General features: G+C 43.1%; 1 protein-coding gene across 8 annotated transcripts in view; it reads left to right on the top strand.

Moving 5' to 3' along the window:
* The window catches only part of MICU3 (mitochondrial calcium uptake family member 3), a 149,307-nt gene that overhangs the window by 48,977 nt on the left and 81,246 nt on the right, over positions 1-19,084 (top strand). For all 8 annotated transcript variants that reach the window (XM_073341941.1, XM_073341937.1, XM_073341940.1 and 5 more), the window contains exon 3: positions 5,172-5,203. In XM_073341941.1, the coding sequence (XP_073198042.1) occupies positions 5,172-5,203 (32 nt within the window). The remainder of the gene's footprint in view (positions 1-5,171; positions 5,204-19,084) is intronic.

Raw genomic sequence — 19,084 nt, 5'->3', positions numbered from 1 at the left:
GGGGGAACAGGGAGCCTAGCCGCAGCAGCCTTGCTGGAGGAGGAGAGGGAGAGATACAACAAACAGATGTGACAGTGAGTTTTCCCTTTCCAAGCTTTTATTAGCTTTGAGTTTTAACTTTTTGTTCTGCAGCCACAAAGATGTGAAAGTGAGCCAGTACTGAATGTTCCACTTATTTGCCAGTACATTACTGCATCTTTTTTTTACCGGTACTCCATACCAGACTGTACCAGATTACTTTCACCTCTGCCTGCTTCCCAAGGGCCTCCTCCAACAGACACCTCTCACATGAGGTTATTCTCCCTACCTGACTTTTGTTGGCAGGGATGTGTAGGACACGTTCCCAGAAAGTCAAGACCAGGGGCTGGGTAGAAGCCTCCAGGGTCAGGATGCTTATCTGATGGGAGGCCCCAAAGGTGTACATAAGAATGGCCATAATGGGTCAGCCCAAAGATCCATCCAGTCCAGTATCCTGTCTGCCAACAGTGGCCAACGCCAGGTGTCCCAGAGGGAGTGAACCTAACAGGTAATGATCAAGTGATCTCTCTCCTGCCATCCATCTCCACCCTCTGACAAACAGAGGCTAGGGATACTATTCCTTAACCTCCATGAATTTATCCAGTTCTCTTTTAAACCTTGTTATAGTCCTAGCCTTCACAATCTCCTTAGGCAAGGGGTTCCACAGGTTGACTGTGCGCTGTGTGAAGAACTTCCTTTTATTTGTTTTAAACTTGCTGCCCATTAATTTCATTTGGTGGCCGCTAGTTCTTATATTATGGGAACAAGTAAATAACTTTTCCTTATTCACTTTCTCCACACCACTCATGATTTTATATACCTCTATCCTATCCCCCACACCCCCGTCTCCTCTTTTCCAAGCTGAAAAGTCCTAGCTTCTTTTATCTCTCCTCATATGGGACCCATTCCAAACCCCTAATCATTTTAGTTGCCCTTCTCTGAACCTTTTCTAATGCCAGTATAGCTCAGACATAGGTGAGATGTTTATTGCAGGAGTCGGTGGGTGAGATTCTGTGGCCTGCATTGTGCAGGAGGTCAGACTAGATGATCATAATGGTCCCTTCTGACCTTAATATCTATTAATCTATGAATCCGTATGCAGTATTCAAGATGTGGGTGTACCATGGATTTATATAAGGGCAATAAAATATTCTCTGTCTTATTCTCTGTCCCTTTTTAAATGATTCCTAACATCCTGTTCGCTTTTTTGAGTGCCACTGCGCAGCTGTCTTCAGAGAACTATCCACGATGACTCCAAGATCTCTTTCCTGATTAGTTGTAGCTAAATTAGACCCCATCATATTGTATGTTTAGTTGGGGTTATTTTTTTCCAATGTGCATTACTTTACATTTATCCACATTAAATTATATTTGCCATTTTGTTGCCCAATCACTTAGTTTTGTGAGATCTTTTTGAAGTTCTTCACAGTCTGCTTTGGTCTTAACTATCTTGAGCAGTTTAGTATCATCTGCAAACTTTGCCACCTCACTGTTTACCCCTTTCTCCAGATTATTTATGAATAAGTTGAATAGGATTGGTCCTAGGACTGACCCTTCAGGAACACCACTAATTACCCCTCTCCCTTCTGAGAGTTTACCATTTATTCCTACCCTTTGTTCCCTGACTTTTAACCAGTTCTCAGTCCATGAAAGGATCTTCCCTCTTATCCCATGACAACTTAATTTACATAAGATCCTTTGGTGAGGGACCTTGTCAAAGGCTTTCTGGAAATCTAAATACACTATGTCCACTGGATTCCCTTGTCCACATGTTTGTTGACCCCTTCAAAGAACTCTGATAGATTAGTAAGACATGATTTCCCTTTACAGAAACCATGTTGACTTTTGCCCAACAATTTACGTTCTTCTATGTATCTGACAATTTTATTCTTTACTATTGTTTCAACTAATTTGCCCGGTACTGACATTAGACTTACCGGTCTGTAATTGCCAGGATCACCTCTAGAGCCCTTTTTAAATATTGGCGTTACATTAGCTGTCTTCCAGTCATTGGGTACAGAAGCTGATTTAAAGGACAGATGACAAACTATAGTTAATAGTTCCACAATTTCACATTTGAGTTCTTTCAGAACTCTTGGGTGAATGCCATCTGGTCCCGGTGACTTGTTACTGTTAAGTTTCTCAATTAATTCCAAAACCTCCTCTAACAACACTTCAATCTGTGACAATTCCTCAGATTTGTCACCTACAAAGGACAGCTCAGGTTTTGGAATCTCCCAAACATCCTCAGCTGTGAAGACTTGAAGCAAAGAATTAATTTAGTTTCTCCGTGTAGGCAGAGGAAGAGCTAGCAGTGGTGTTGGCGATATGTCATTTTCTTTCCATGATGTGTTCTTCCGTGAAGAGTACTTCAAGTTAAGGAAAGGAAAAAAAAACCCAGCAACACACCTCCCTGCCTTCCTCCGTAGGCTAATTCCTTTAGTTTCCTAGCCGCCTTGGTTCTGGGACCCTCCCACCTCAACCAGCCACAGATTTTTAATTGCAGCGTAGACAATACCCTTAGCCCTAGTCTACACTACAGAATTACTTTGGTATAACTATGTTGCCCTGAGGTGTGAATAATCTACACCTCTGAGTGACTCAGTTTTACTGACTTAAGCACTGGTGTAGACAGTGCTATGTTGGCAGGAGAGCTTCTCAAATTTGTGAATACCTGGAGGATGAAGGGGTAATCACTGGCAATCAGCTTGGATTTGCCAAGAACAAATCATGCCAAACCAGCTTGAATTCTTTTCTTTGACAGGGTAACTGGTTTGGTGAATAAGGGGAATGTAGTGGACATAATATACCTGGACTTCAGCAAGGCTTTTGAAACAGTCCCACACGACACACTGATAAATAAGCTAGAGAAATACGGACTTGGCAGAATTACCATTAAGTCAATACATAATTGGTTAAACAGCTGCAAACAAAGAGTAACTCTGAATGGAATGATGTCAGATTGGAAAGAGATCTCAAGTGGGGTTCCATGGGGATCTGTTCTGGGTCCAGTGTTGTTTAACATCTTTATTCATGATCTGGATGTCGGAATAGAGAGCATACTGATCAGGTTTGCAGGTGACAAAGCTGGGGGTGGGGTTGCAAACACTTTGGAGAATAGAGCTAAAATTCAAAGGGATCTTGATAAATTGGAGAATTGGCCTGTAGACAACAAGTGAAATTTATCAAAGACAAAAGTGCTACATTTGAGGAAAAACCAAATGCAGAAATACAGAATGGGGGATAACTGGCTTGGTAGCAGCACTGCTGAAAAGGATCTGAGAGTTGTGGTGGATCACAACCTCAGCATGAGTCAGCAATCTGATGCTATTGCGAAAAAAAAAAGCAAATGCAATTTTAGGTTGCATTAACAGAGGCATAGCATTCAAGGCATGGGAAGTGATAATACCATTCTATTTGGCACTGGTTAGGACTCAGCTGAAGTACTGTGTCCAGTTCTGGTCACCAGTGAATAGAAAGGATGTGGAGAAACTGTAAAGGATCCAGAAGCGAGCGACAAAGATGATGAAAGGAATGGAATGCAAGCCATATGAGCAAAGGCTGAAGGAATGGGGTATGTTTAGTTTGGAAAAGAAGAGATTGAGGGGGACCATGATAATGGTCTTCAAATACTTTTTTCCATAAAAAAGATGGAGAAAAGTTGTTCTCTCTTGCCCCAGAGGGCAGGACAAGAAGCAATGGGTTCAAACTACAGCACAGCAGATTTCGATAAAATCTCAGGAGAAAAACTTCCTAACTGTAAGAACAGTTGGACTGTGGAACAGATTGCATAGGGAGGTTGTGGAAGCTCCTTCACTAGTGGTTTTCAAAAGAAGGCTGGATAGCCATCTGTCTTGGATGGTTTAGACACGAGATCCTGAATCTGGACAGGGGGTTAGACTAGATGACCCTTGCGGTCTGTTCCAACCCTCTGATTCTATGACATAGCTACTGCCTCTCGCAGAGGTGGATTAACTAAGACAATGGGAGAAGCTCTCTCCTGTTGGGTAAGGGGATCTTCATTAAAGCACTACAGCGGTGCAACTGCGCCAATGCAGCATTTTAAGTGTAGACCTGCCCTTAGTCTCCCAGCTGTCTTCATCTCACCAGCCATGTGTCGGAGTAAACATGCAGATTTTAGAGCATTTAGAAGACTCAGCCTTTAAAAAAAAAAGTCTTCTCAACCTTAAATGTAGCAGAGCTGGTGCCCCACTATAATGTTGTATGAAATTAATCAGCAGCATCTGGATAATCTTGAAAGCATAGGAGGTATGAAGTTTCTGAATCTGTGAATAGTAAGGCTGCTACCTGGAGTTCAGTTCAGTTCATGCTTTCACAGACATTGTCTTGATCGAGTTCCCTCTGGAAGCTTGTTCTGGGAGAACAGTGCTTTAGTCTGTTTAACCATCCTCTTAAGGACTATCATCAGTTGCAAGTCCCCTATTGTGGGAATCTGCAGGAAAAAAATGTCTTGAAGGAGAAAGGAAGGCTACTAGTGACCAGTCCTCAGAGGTATAGCATGATTTATCAGGGACAGGGCACCAGACTGGGAATCTGGAGAATTAGGCTCTGTTTCTGACTCTGCCACTGAACTGTTGTGTAATCTTGGGCAACTCACTTCATCTCTGTGCCTCAGTTTTCACTCCACCTTTTGTCTGTGGTGTCCATTAAGACTTAAGTTCTTTGGGGATAGGGACTGTCTCTTACTTTGGGGGTAGGGACTGTCTCTTACTATGTGTTTGTACAGTGCCTAGCACAAAAGAACTGCAATCTCAGTTGTAATAGTACTACTAATACAAATTATCTGAATGTACGGACTCTACAGGTATACCTGGATCATCCTCCATTCCCTCTTTAGAATTTTTAACTGAATATTGTGGTGGTAGAGACCATGTAGATATCATTTTTCACCGAAGCGGCGGTTAGTAAGGAAATATATCTTTACATAGGTTTTTTTTAAAGTATGTTTTGTATGATTGTGAAAAATGTCATTAACAGCATATACTAAATGCTTTGGAACCAAATGCAATTTGCTTGAAGACAGGAATATGTCCCTAAGTTAACTATAGTAGAGATATGTTCTCTTTGATGCAAATCATACGGGCTAAATTATTAACTGATTCCATTACGTTAATTTTTCTCCCTCATTTCAGGTGCTAAAAAGTGGAGGTCCCTTTCAAAACAGGTGAGCAATAGTTCCTTCTGTATCTTGCAACCTTAGATTTCTCCACATATAAGTAAATATATGCTATAAACTTGCATCCACAAGGAGAAAGGATTAGACCATTTTGTTTTTATGGGTGAGTTTGTTTTTTTTAATAAATCCCAGATTTCCCCCCCAAAAAAACAAAAAACACACCCAACAACAGAGACACTTCCTCTTCTGCTTCTTGGAATGTCACAATAGTCACTTAGTCTCTAGTAAAAGGATTGCTGGCTCTAATGATTAATTATTCCTCCAAAGCCTAGTCTACACTAGAAAATTAGGTTGGCCTACTTGTATCACGTGAGGTGTTAAAAATCCACACCCCTTAGCAGCATAGTTAAAATGACCTAAATCGCCATTGGACAGTGCTGGCTCAAGAGAAGGTAGATTATCTATACTGATGGGAGAACCCTTCCCATCATCTTAGATAATGTCTACACCAAAGCGTTACAGTGGCACAGCTGCTGCATTTTAAGCCCAAAGCGGATATGGATGCTGTTCACTGGTCTCTAACTGAATGTAAGGCAATGAGTAAACAATAATTTAAAAAGGAGCTATGATGAAAACATGATTAAGGCAGACTTGCAAAATTGTCTTGAAAATGTACTAGTTTGGGCACAAAATCCGATTACCACCTTTTTGTGGTGGTGGTGGTGGTGATAGAAAAAACAACTTTGTTCAATTTAAAAAAAGTTACTTCCTGAAATATGTAGATGAATAGAATTCTAGAAGGCTGGATTAAACAGCATAAAAAAAAAACATATGCCTGTTCCGTTCTATATAAGACTCCATGTTAATCCATATACCATGTACTGGGAGGAAGGATTGAGTGAGACTAATTGTCCAAGATCCCGTAATCACCTAAAGGAAATGAGGTTTAGAAGTACTATGTATTACAGTAGGGTCACCTGCCTACAGAACTCTTACGACATCACCAGGTTGCTGAGTTTGTCCAAGTCTACTTCTCCTAAGGGCTAAATCTGCCTGTGGGAGGAGTCTTGGGGCTACCCGCTCTGTATTGATGAGAGGGGAGGATACCCCTTCCACTGCTTTCTAGATGTGCAGGAGATACGGGGCAAGGTGGGCATAAGAGGCTGGCATGCTTAGTCTCTTCCCCCACTGCCATTTGTTTTTGACTTTGTAATTACAAAAACCAGGCTTTCAGTGGTTCAGATAACTTTTAGACATGCCACATTGAATTGTCTAATCATTTGACATAACTAGCCTTTTCTAGTTCTCATTAGTCATTTCATTTTAGAGCATTTTACTCAGAATTCAAAACTAATGGGGTAATTGAGACGGTGATTTGATTTTATTCAGTCTTCAAGAGGGTCTCAACTGTGAGAAGATTAATCAAGAATAGAAACAGTATAATATGGCCAAGTGCATTTGTTCAGATCGGTGACCAATTTGTAGTTGGACGTTTACATGCTTTTAAGCAGGGCTGAACTCTGGCTTTTTTGTTACCTCCTCCCAGGATGCAGTATTTGCTGCTGAAGCAGCTAAAAGGAGATCCATGTGGGTCAGGGGAACGTGAAGCTGTGTTCTGACTTCATCTAGCCAGGCTAGAGATTTTGGGGAAAAAGGGACTCTTTTCCTTCTACACCCTCTTAATGACTGTCACAAAACCATGAGGAGGAATATCCTAAGGAGACCCTTAATTTGACTGCAAAACTGGTTCCATTGTAATCTACTCCTGCTGGTTCACTGCCCCATGGCTGGATGGAAGTCTATGGAGGCTAAATACACTGTTCTTTAAGTGTAATGGATACTTGTGCCTCGTCTCCTCCAACAGGTTGATGTCTCTGAAGGAGCAAAAGATATTTATTCCTTGCTTCTCAGACTGGTTGAAGGAGCTTGTCCCTACCTCCATCCCCATGAGTCTCCCAAGACTTTCTTCAGCAGCAAATACTGCCTTCAGCTGCTGTCTCCCTCCATTCCTCTTAATGTCTATTGTTGAAAGAATAAAGTACTCCATGATCTCTGTTAGTTTAAGAAAACTGTTTCATTGAAAGTACTGCAGGAGTCGCAGAACATTTAAGCAAAAATACAACCATATTTGCAGAAACCACAATGACAAATTGTCTGTCTGTATTTATGCACTGTATATTTCAGTACATTCATCCATTTCCAATTTCAAGGAATATGAAAACAGTTTTTATTTTTAGAATATAGAAACTGTTGATCATGCTTTACTCAATCATAGCAACCATTAGCATTTACTCACCACTGTAGTGTTACAACAGTGTGCCTTACATTGGCAGTGAACAACTAGCAGCTAACTAGAGTTTCTGTGGGAGTTTTCCCTGAGAGGAGAGTGGTGATTGTGTTCTGGACGCACAGTTTTGATTTCTGAGTGAGCTGTTCCAAGTGTGTGACTTGATCCATTGCTTGCTGGTAGCCTTTAACGAGGGGGCCATGCTGATCTAGGACTTGTCTGCACTGGAAATGCTACAGCATCACAGCTGCAGCACTACTGCTTTGCCAGTCTAGTACTTCAGTGTAGACACTTCCAGTAGTGATGGGAGGGGTTCTCCCATAGCGTAGCTAATCCACCTCTCCGAAAGGCAATAGCCAGGTCGCTGGTAGAATTCTTCTGTCAACCTAATGCTGTCTATACTCCTGAGCAACGTAGTTGGGTCGACTTAACTTTTGAGTCGAGACCTGGCCCTATTTTGGCTAGTTTAAAAGCAAGCCATTGGTTGACATTGGAGCAGCTAGCAGCCGAGTTTGTGGGAGCTTATAGGTGGGAGGTTTGTCATTTTTCCCCCCTAGGAGTAGGGACTAGAAAGAGATGATGGCTACTGATGCAACATTAGAAGTGATCTGAAGGGGAGAGGACAGGAAGATGGTTGGATGTGGAAATTGTGGGACATACCCACTCTAGGATTATGTATCTGATGGAAGCTACTTATGCATGAAATGTCGCCAGTTAGGATTCATGGCAGAAAAGATCCAAGTATTCGAGATTAGACAATGATGGAATTCAGACAGGGATTTGAAGTTATAATGGAGACAAGGTGGTACAGACAACTCAAGATTTTTGGACAACTGCTGAAAAAAAGCGGACCTTGAGGGTGAACTGCCAGAAGAGGAGGGTGATCCATGGAAGAGCTTGACCACAAGGACAATGCAGAAGAAGAGACTGGCTAGTGAAGGTGAAATAGAGTTGAACAAAGTTTGCTGCACTGGAAAATGAGGAAGAGAAACAGACAGAAGTTGCGACAGTGCGGAAGAAGAGAAGGGAAGCAAGTGTATGCATAAGGGATGGAAGAGATGATGGAGAGAGTCATGGAGTGGAACCCAAGATAAAATGAGGATGATGTACCGGTGACTGAGAGAGAGAACATAAGACAGATTTATAAACACCAGAAAGAGACTCTGTCAATGGGGACTCCACTCCATGCTAAGAAGAATCGACAGGCCTGTCACCAGATCATAACCAGAGAACAGAAGAGTGTTTTATCTGCCAGGAGCAAGGATCTGAGATGTGAATGTGAGGTTGGAAAGGATCCTAATGTGAGTGGGGAAAAAATCCATTGAGTGTGCTGCATATTGGGATGAATGATACTGTTAGATTCCCACTGGAGTGGATCCAGGACAGTTGTTAGCCTTGGTAAGATGCTCAACGAAGTGGAAGCTTAGATGACTTTCAGTGGGATACTTCTGGACCCTACAGAAGGAGAGTGAAGGTGTAGCAAAATAATTCAGATCAACAAGTGGCTCGAGAATTAGTGCTGTGAGGAAAGTTCGGGGTTAATCAACCATTGCAAGACATTCACAGAGGAAGACTATTCTCGCCTGATGATCCCGAAAGGTTAATACCCCAAACACTCTAGTGGGGGTCCAAGGCTGGCACAGTTGTTAAGGACTTGAAACTAGAAAATATGGGGAGGAGGCTGTGAGAGATTGGTGTAATCTCCATGCCTGACTTCAATACACAGGAGGAGGAAAATCAGCTAAACGAAGAAGTAAGAGGTAAGGGAACACCAGAAGGTAAGAAAGAGTATGAACAGCAAAGAGAAAGAAAGTACAAATATTAACTGGAGTAGTAGTCAGGTGGGTGATACAGTTAGTGAAAGGACTATTTCTAGTTTGACTAGAAAACTGAGAGAGTTCTGAGGAAAACAACTGACATGCTTGTGCATGAATACAAGGAGTCTAGGCAATAAAATGGAGGAATTGGAACAAATAGTGTAGGAGGTCAAATCGGATATAAGACATGATGGAAACCTGGTGAAATAGCATTCAAAACTAAAGAGTATTTTAGTTTTCTGTTTAGGAGTGATATACATAAAGGTAAAGCTGTTGGGGTAGTATAAGGATGCGATAAACTGTAAAGAAATAGTATGGACAAAACTGAATCTGTTTGGGTCAAAATCACTTTGGGGAAGGATTGCAAAAGAGATTCTATTAAGACAGTGCTGGGTAGTTGCTATAGATTTCCAGGGTTGGACTTGGATATGGATAGAGATCTCTCTAATGTTGTTAGAGAAATACTATCAGGAATTTATCATAATTGGAGACTTAAATTTTCTAGCTATAGATTGAAGAATAAATGCTACTAATACTGGTAGGGTCCAGTTACTCCTGGTCATGATGAGTTTTCTTCATCAAGTAGTTACCAAACCAGCAACAGGTGATGATGCAATTTTAAACTTGTTTTTGGTAGGTAGTGAGGCCATCATAGACGTAGCTATAGGAAGTAATCTTGGATGCCGTGATCATGAATTGATTCAGTTTAAATTAAATAGAAGGATAACCAAAACCAGGTTGTCAACTATTTTTTTTTTATTTCAAAAGAGCAGACTGAGAAATTAAGGGAATTAAAGAAGTCAACTGTATTGAAGAGCTCAGGTATTTAAATGTGGATGTGCTTGGAATTTTTTTGAATTAAGTATACAAAAACTACAGTAAAAGCTGTGTTATCCGGCATGGGGGAAATAGACTAGTCAAAAATTCCAGTTAACTAAGTGTTATGCTTACCAATGGAATACCAATTTTCAAGGAATTAGAATACAATAAAATGAATAAAGTATAAAATAGTATACAGGTACTCACCAATCCAATAGTAGTACTGTACTGCAGAGTGGTTGCTTTCTTGAAGCACTTCGGTGCATACAGGTATAATTTTCTATACAGTAGGTTATCTTACGACACTATGTATCACTGTGGGCTGTGAGTGCATGGTGTACATCCAGATCACTAAAAATACACTTAACACTAAAATTATACTGAACATAATTTAATCTTTCTTTGATATTCAGAAGGCAGTTCAGGATCTTGCAGTGCCTCAGGGTCACCATTATCAAGATCAGTTTATTATTGTAGATGTAGAAGGTGTAGGAGATAGGGTCATTAGATTCAGCCCAATGACACACCCTGGAAGTTGCTTTTTTGAATAAATCCCTGATATTGGCTTGCTTACTTGTCTTCTGCCTTTTTTGCATTAAAGTAGACTGCAGAATGTGCAATTGCATAACCTCCTGGGCAGTATACTAGTCCCGGTTACTAGATTGAAGATTTGTATTGGGAGATATCAGAAATGCCGGTTAATAGAGCTTTCTGGTTGATAAAGTGCCGGATAACACAGCTTTTACTGTATTTGCAATTTTCATCCCAAGCAATGGGAAAAAACCTTGTAGGGAAAGGCTCCAGACCCAATTGGATGGAATAACATTTTTGAGGTGGTTATAAGTGTAAGTAGAGAGCCTATAGGGAATGGGAAAAAGGATTGATCAAAGAAATCTACATGCTGGAAGTTGGAAAATGTAGGAATAAAATAAAAATTGCTAAAAGTCAAGCTGAATTAGCACTTACCAAGGAAATTATATAAAACTAAAAATCTTGTATTTATTATATATACAAAGAATAAGGAAGGATGAGGTTGTGCCACTATACAGTATGGATGGGGAGGAGACTAAACGAATACTTTGCCTTGGTTCTCAGTAAGGATGATAAAATGGAATATGGGCATGAAGGACAGCATGGCTGATGGAAATCAGTTTACAGAAATGGAAATTACCATTTCTGAGGTGGAAGAAAAACTTACAGCTTATTGTACTCAAAATGGGGGACTGGATAATTTCTGTTCTAGAATACTGTAAGAACTGACACATAAAATTGCAAGACAGGTAGCGACAATTTTAAAATTTCAGTCTTTTGAGGAGTAGCACCTTTTGACTGAAGAATAGCTAACATCATGCCTATATTTAAAAAAAAAAAGGCGGGGATGGGGGAAGAAGGGATCTGGATTATAACAGACCTGTTAGTCTGACCTCAGCCGTAGTCCGGGCTTTAGAACAAATTGTGAAGGAAAAAATAATTAAATTCATGAAGGCAAATGGAAAAAGTGTAATGCAACATGGGTTTACCAAAGGTGCCACACTAACAATTTCCTTCTTTGAGAAAAAACACTGTTTTTAAGATAAGGGAAATACAGTAAATCTAATATACAGACTTCAGTAAAGCATTTAACATGGTACCACATGGGAAAGTAATAGCTAGAAAAGATGGGCATTAGTACAAGAATTATAAATTGGGGAAGGAACTATCTAAAGGGGAGAAGGCAGTGTTTTGTTCTGAAAGGTGAACAGTCAGTTTGGAGAGAGGTTGCTAGTGGAGTTCTTCAAGGACTGGTCTGGGGACTGATTTTTATTTAGTGTTTTTATTAATGACTATTGCACAAAAAGTTCGCTGATGATTCAAAGTTGGGAGGCATCATTAATACACAGGAGGATTGGAATATTATGCAGGAAGAATTGGACTATCTTGAGAATTGGAGAGCTAGAAATAAGGTGAAGTACTTATGGAATCCCAGAGCCCAGGCTCCAGCCCAATCACAGATGTGCTATAATATTGCAGTATAAACTGCAGCCTGAGCCCTGAGAGTCCAAGTCAGCTGACGTGGGCCAGCCATGGATGTTGTATTGCATTGTAAACGTATCCTGAGAAAATAACAACAAGAATTTCTGCTGTATGCTGGGGGTGCCTCTGTCAAATGTGGCAAAGGAGGAGAAAAACCTTGGTGTATTAGTCAATCTCAGGATGAATGGAAGTCAGCAACATGATGGAAAAGGGCAAGTGTATCAGGCGAGGCATCTGCTGTAGAGATAGGGCAAGACCCCATTTGGAATACTGCATGTAATTCTAGTCACCCATTTCTGAGAATGAGGAATTCAGATTGGAACAGGTACAAAGAAGGGCTACTAGGGTGATGATGGGAATGAAGAGCTTATTTTAGAAGCGAAGACTAAAATTGCTTGGATGGTTTAGCTGAGCAAAACAAAGACTAAGGGAGATTATGATTGCTTTCTATATAAATGCATAAGGAGGAGAATAGACACCAGGGAGGGAGAAAAGCTATTTAAGCTAAAGGACAATGTTGGCACAAGAACAAATGGGTATAAACTATCTCTGAACAACTTCAGGCTGGAAATTAGAAGGTTTCTAGCCATAGAATATCCAGGTTGGAAGGGCCCTCAGGAGGTAGTCTAGTCCAACCCCCTGCTCAAAGCAGGACCAATCCCCAATTTTTGCCCCAGATCCCTAAATGGCCCCCTCAAGGATTGAACTCACAAACCTGGGTTTAGCAGGCCAATGCTCAAACCAGTAAGCTATCCTCCCCCCAAAATTAGATGAGTGAGATTCTGGAACAGCCTCCCCATAGGAGTTGTGGGAGTAAACAATTAGTTTTGAGAGAGCTGGATAAATATATGAGTCAGATTGTGTGATGAGGTTGCCTGTGATTGTGGGATCTGGGTTTGGCATCCTGGGAGGTACCTTCTGGTTTTTCTTATGTTCCTAAAATCTCATGCTTCAGGGCTTCTGCCAGTCTCCTGCAGGGATCAGGAAGGGATCTCCCCCAATATAATTTTTTTGCTTGTTTCCTCTGAAGCATCAAGATGGCCACAGCTGGAGATGAAACAGTGGATGAGGTGGGGTGGTGCTTTGAGTTGGCACTTGGCATTTTCTCTCTCAGGTGCTTAGCTGACTGGTCAAATTGGCAGTGGCCTAGGGGTTTTTTCCACCATGCTCTGTAGTCTGAGGAGAGAGTCACTTGCTGAGTATATCACACTTAATTATTTCCCTACGATTTCAGGGAGTCTTAGGCATTGGTGCACTTCAGTCCCTGCTATTCTCTGCCTGTGGCACATAATAGTTTAGTCTCCTGGTCTGTAATACTTTGGTCTACTTTTGGGTGTTGTGTTCAGTGTGTTGGTGGCCTGTGATATACAGGATGAGAGACAAGATGATCCTGTGGTCCCTCCTGGCCTTTAACTCTACATCATTTTTCAATCCCACTGTGTATCACATCCCTCAAAATATATATTGACAATTGTAACTAACTGTATACATCTCAGAGAGACAGGGTGGCTGATATCTTTTATTGGCCCAAAGAAAGATAGTCGCTTTCACCAACAGAAGTTCTTGTTGCCAACATACCTGAAGAAACCTTTCTTGTTACTCTTAATATCTCTTGCTAGCTGCAACTTTAGGTGTGATTTGGCCTTCCTGATTTCACTCCTGCATGCCTGAGCAATATTTTTATATTCATCCCTGGTCATTTGTCCAATCTTCCACTTCTTGTAAGCTTCTTTTTTGTGTTTAAGATCAGCAAGGATCTCACTGTTAAGCCAAGCTGGCCGCCTGCCATATTTACTATTCTTTCTACACATCGGGATGGTTTGCCCCTGTAACGTCAATAAGGATTCTTTAAAATACAGCCAGCTCTCCTGGACTCCTTTCCCCCTCATATTATTCTCCCAGGGGATCTTGCCCATCAGTTCCCTGAGGGAGTCAAAGTCTGCTTTTCTGAAGTCCAGGGTCCGTATTCTGCTGCTTTCCTTTCCTCCTTGTGTCAGGATCCTGAACTCGACCATCTCATGGTCACTGCCTCCCAGGTGTCCATCCACTTTTGCTTCCCCTACTAATTCTTCCTGGTTTGTGAGCAGCAGGTCAAGAAGAGGTCTGCCCCTAGTTGGTTCCTCCAGCACTTGCACCAGGAAATTGTGCCCTACATTTTCCAAAAACTTCCTGGATTGTCTGTGCACTGCTGTATTGCTCTCCCAGCAGATATCAGGGTGATTGAAGTCTCCCATGAGTACCAGGGCGTGCGATCTAGTAGCTTCTGCGAGTTGCCGGAAGAAAGCCTCGTCCACCTCATCCCCCTGGTCCGGTGGTCTATAGCAGACTCCCACCACGACATCACCCTTGTTGCTCACACTTCTAAACTTAATCCAGAGATTCTCAGGTTTTTCTGCAGTTTCATACCGGAGCTCTGAGCAGTCATACTGCTCTCTTACGTACAGTGCAACTCCCCAACCTTTTCTGCCCTGCCTGTCCTTCCTGAACAGCTTATATCAGTCCATGACAGTACTCCAGTCATGGGAGTTATCCCACCAAGTCTCTGTTATTCCAATCACATCATAATTCCTTCCCTTTGCCAGGACTTTCAGTTCTCCCTGCTTGTTTCCCAGGCTTTGTGCATTTGTGTATAGGCACTTGAGATAACCCGCTGATCACCCCTCTTTCTCAGTATGAGGCAGGAGCCCTCCCCTCTCACACGCTCCTGCTTCCTCCCGGTGTCCCACTTCCCCACTTACCTCAGGGCTTTGGTCTCCTTCCCCCAATGAACCCAGTTTAAAGCCCTCCTCACTAGGTTAGCCAGCCTGCTCGCAAAGATGCTCTTCCCTTGCTTCATTAGGTGGAGCCCGTCTCTGCCTAGCACTGCTCCTTCTTGGTACACCATCCCATGGTCAAAGAATCTAAAGCCTTCTCTCCGACACGACCTGCGTAGCCATTCGTTGACTTCCACGATTCGACGGTCTCTACCCCGGCCTTTTCCTTCCACGGGGAGGATGGACGAGAACACCACTTGCGCCTCGAACTCCTTTATCCTTCTTCCCAGAGCCACGTAGCCTGCAGTGATCCGCTCAAGGTCATTCTTGGCAGTATCATTGGTGCCCACGTGGAGAAGCAGGAAGGGGTAGAGATCCGAGGGCTTGATGAGTCTTGGTAGTCTCTCCGTCACATCGGGAATCTTAGCTCCTGGCAAGCAGCAGACTTCTCGGTTTTTCCGGTCGGGGTGGCAGATAGAGGACTCAGTCCCCTTGAGGAGAGAGTCCCCGACCCCCACCACTCGCCTCCTTCTCTTGGGAGTGGTGGTCATGGAACCCCCAACCCTAGGACGGTGCATCTCATGCCTTCCAACTGGCAGAGTCTCCTTCTGCTCCCTTCCCTCAGACATATCATGTGGTCCACTCTCCGAATTGGTACCTGTGGAGAGAACATGAAAACGGTTATTTACCTGTATCTGCGTTGCCGATACATGGACGTTCCCCTTTCTTCTTCTGGAGTTCACATGATGCCAAATTTCTTCGCCGGCCTCCTGTCCCCGCTGTGCGGCCTGCTCTGAATCTTCAGAACCTTGTGCCCGTAGAAGCATATCCTGACATCTGTCCAGGAAATCTTCAGTTTCTCTTATGCAACGCAGGGTCAACATCTGTTGCTCCAGACCTTGAACCTTCTCTTCCAATATGGAGACCAGTTTGCACTTTGTACAGACAAAGTCGCTTCTGTCCTGTGGAAGAAAGACAAACATAGCACATCCAGTGCAGATCACAACAGCTGAACACCCCCCATCCATATTACCTTCCTCCTACAAGCTTCCTCAGGAGATGCAGTAACTACTCAGAGAAGGCGGCAAGATGTAAGCCTCAATGGGCTCTCCCCAGGCGAACTCCCAGGCAAACTCCTGCTGTTAGCTGCTCTTCTGGTTCACTGCCGACTGGCTTTTTATACAGTCAGGCTCACCTGGAACAAGGAAAGTGTGGGCCCCTTACTGAAGGAGAGAGGCAACCTAGTGACAGAGGATGTGGAAAAAGCTAATGTACTCAATACTTTTTTTGCGTCTGTCTTCACGAACAAGGTCAGCTCCCAGACTACTGCACTGGCAGCACAGCATGGGGAGGAGGTGACCAGCCCTCTGTGGAGAAAGAAGTGGTTCGGGACTATTTAGAAAAGCTGGATGTGCACAAGTCCATGGGGCTGGATGCATTGCATCCGAGAGTGCTAAAGGAGTTGGCGGATGTGCTTGCAGAGCCATTGTCCATTATCTTTGAAAACTCATGGCGATCTGGGGAAGTCCCAGACGACTGGAAAAAGGCTAATGTAGTGCCCATCTTTAAAAAAGGGAAGGAGGAGGATCCTGGGAACTACAGGCCAGTCAGCCTCACCTCAGTCCCCGGAAAAATCATGGAGCAGGTCCTCAAGGAATCAATTCTGAAGCACTTAGAGGAGAGGAAAGTGATCAGGAACAGTCAGCATGAATTCACCAAGGGAAAGTCATGCCTGACTAATCTAATTGCCTTCTATGACGAGATAACTGGGTCTGTGGACGAGGGGAAAGCAGTGGACGTGTTGTTCCTTGACTTTAGCAAAGCTTTTGACAAGGTCTCCCACAGTATTCTTGCCAGCAAGTTAAAGAAGTATGGGCTGGATGAATGGACTATAAGATGGATAGAAAGTTGGCTAGATTGTTGGGCTCAACGGGTACTGATCAATGGCTCCATGTCTAGTTGGCAGCCGGTATCAAGTGGAGTGCCCCAAAGGTCGGTCCTGGGGCCGGTTTTGTTCAATACCTTCATAAATGATCTGGAGGATGGTGTGGATTGCACCCTCAGCAAGTGTGCAGACACTAAACTGGGAGGAGTGGTAGATACGCTGGAGGGCAGGGATAGGATACAGAGGGACCTAGACAAATTGGAGGATTGGGCCAAAAGAAATCTGATGAGGTTCAACAAGGACAAGTGCAGAGTCCTGCACTTAGGACGGAAGAATCCCATGCACCGCTACAGACTAGGGACCGAATGGCTCGGCAGTAGTTCTGCAGAAAAGGACCTAGGGGTTACAGTGGACGAGAAGCTGGATATGAGTCAACAGTGTGCCCTTGTTGCCAAGAAGGCCAATGACATTTTGGGCTGTATAAGTAGGGGCATTGCCAGCAGATAGAGGGACATGATCATTCCCCTCTATCCGACATTGGTGAGGCCTCATCTGGAGTACTGTGTCCAGTTTTGGGCCCCACATTACAATAAGGATGTGGAAAAATTGGAGAGAGTCCAGTGGAGGGCAGCAAAAATGATTAGGGGACTGGAACACATGAGTTATGAGGAGAGGCTGAGGAAACTGGGATTGTTTAGTCTGCGGAAGAGAAGAATGAGAGGAGATTTGATAGCTGCTTTCAACTACCTGAAAGGGGGTTCCAAAGAGGATGGATCTAGACTATTCTTAGTGGTAGCGGATGACAGGACAAGGAGTAATGGTCTCAAGTTGCAGTGGGGGAGATTTAGGTTGGATATTAGGAAAAACTTTTTCACTAGGAGCGTGGTGAAACATTGGAATGCGTTACCTAGGGAGGTGGTGGAATCCCCTTCCTTAGAAGTTTTTAAAGTCAGGCTTGACAAAGCCCTGGCTGGGATGATTTAATTGGGGATCGATCCTGCTTTGAGCAGGGGGTTGGACTAGATGACCTCCTGAGGTCCCTTCCAAGCCTGATATTCTATGGTTAAGTTGGCCCAATAAAAGATATTACCTCACCCCCGCCCTTGTCTGTCCAATATCCTGTGACTAACACCGGTACAACACTTTTATAAATCTCAAAATATAACAATTTGCCTTTTATTTGTTTGGCTTCCATTATGCTTCTGGCTAATCTGAAACGAGGTTCATGCTCTGATCCTTCCAGTGGATCTATTTATGCAGACTTCTGCACCCATGTAAACCCAGTTGCATGACTGAGGCTTTTATTAGGAAGAAATGGCACCAGATCTAAAAGTAGCAAGCTTTTATTTTTGTACAATGTTCCCAGACAGGATCTGTAGTTTGGTTACCTTATCATGTGTATCTCTCCAAGTGGATTGCCTTCAATAAATAATGTAAATTCTACACTTTTTTGTTTACTCTACAGCAGTCAGACTACAGTAAAATCTGTTCTCACTTAAAATTATTTGTTGTTAATTAATAATACAAAATCAGAAATCTGAAATTTGTTTTAATATGGTAATTAACCAGATTACCAGGAGTAGAGCTAAGAAAATAATTTTTAGAAAGCCCTTTGACAAATTGTAGTACTTTGTTTGTGCATTGTCCCTGGACAAATCATGATTTTAACAGATTTATCTGAAGTTATTTCTGCAAATAATTATTGTTCTGTAGATTTACCAGCAGCTTTTAGTAATGATTTGAAAATCAAAATGTTATGGATATGAAGGTTCCACAATACATTTCTTCTGACTGGATGTGTAAAACTCATGTGACCCATTTCTGCAAGGTGTGGGGATGCCTCTTGAGGGTGCTGTGCATCCTCAACTCCTGTGAAACTCAGCAGAAGTTAAGGGTGCTCAGCTGACAAAATTCTGCTCTTATTGATGCTGGTGTGTAGCGATGCAAGATTCACCCGGCAGCACCTCCTGCTGGTCATCCAGGGAATTAGCTTGCCAGTCTTCAGAGCACCCTCTGTCAGCCGGTATCTCACCTGTTGCTGGCGCCCAGTGTCCCCCTTGGACCCCAGTGCCCCTTTCCCTTGGGTCCCACCCCCTGGCAGTACCCCCCCAGTTTCTGGGTCTCCCCTCCCCAGGGAACCCCAACCCCCTGTCCCATCCTCACCTCAGTATATGGCTACTGCTAGTCACCACCTAGCAGTGTATAAGCAACTCATCACAGGCAAGGGGAGTTTGGAGCTGCTGCCTCTGCCTACCCTTGGGTTGCCCTGTTGCAACCCCAGTACCCTGTCTTAGGCCATCTGCCAGGCCTGCAGCCTCCCAGTTCCTCTGGCCTTCCCCAGCCCTGCTTCACTTC

This window comes from Lepidochelys kempii, chromosome 4 (genome assembly GCF_965140265.1).
Source record: "Lepidochelys kempii isolate rLepKem1 chromosome 4, rLepKem1.hap2, whole genome shotgun sequence".
NCBI classification, from domain to species: Eukaryota; Metazoa; Chordata; order Testudines; family Cheloniidae; genus Lepidochelys; species Lepidochelys kempii.
The sequence above is the reverse complement of the archived record's forward strand: the minus strand, read 5'-3'. Positions and strand labels throughout refer to the sequence as shown.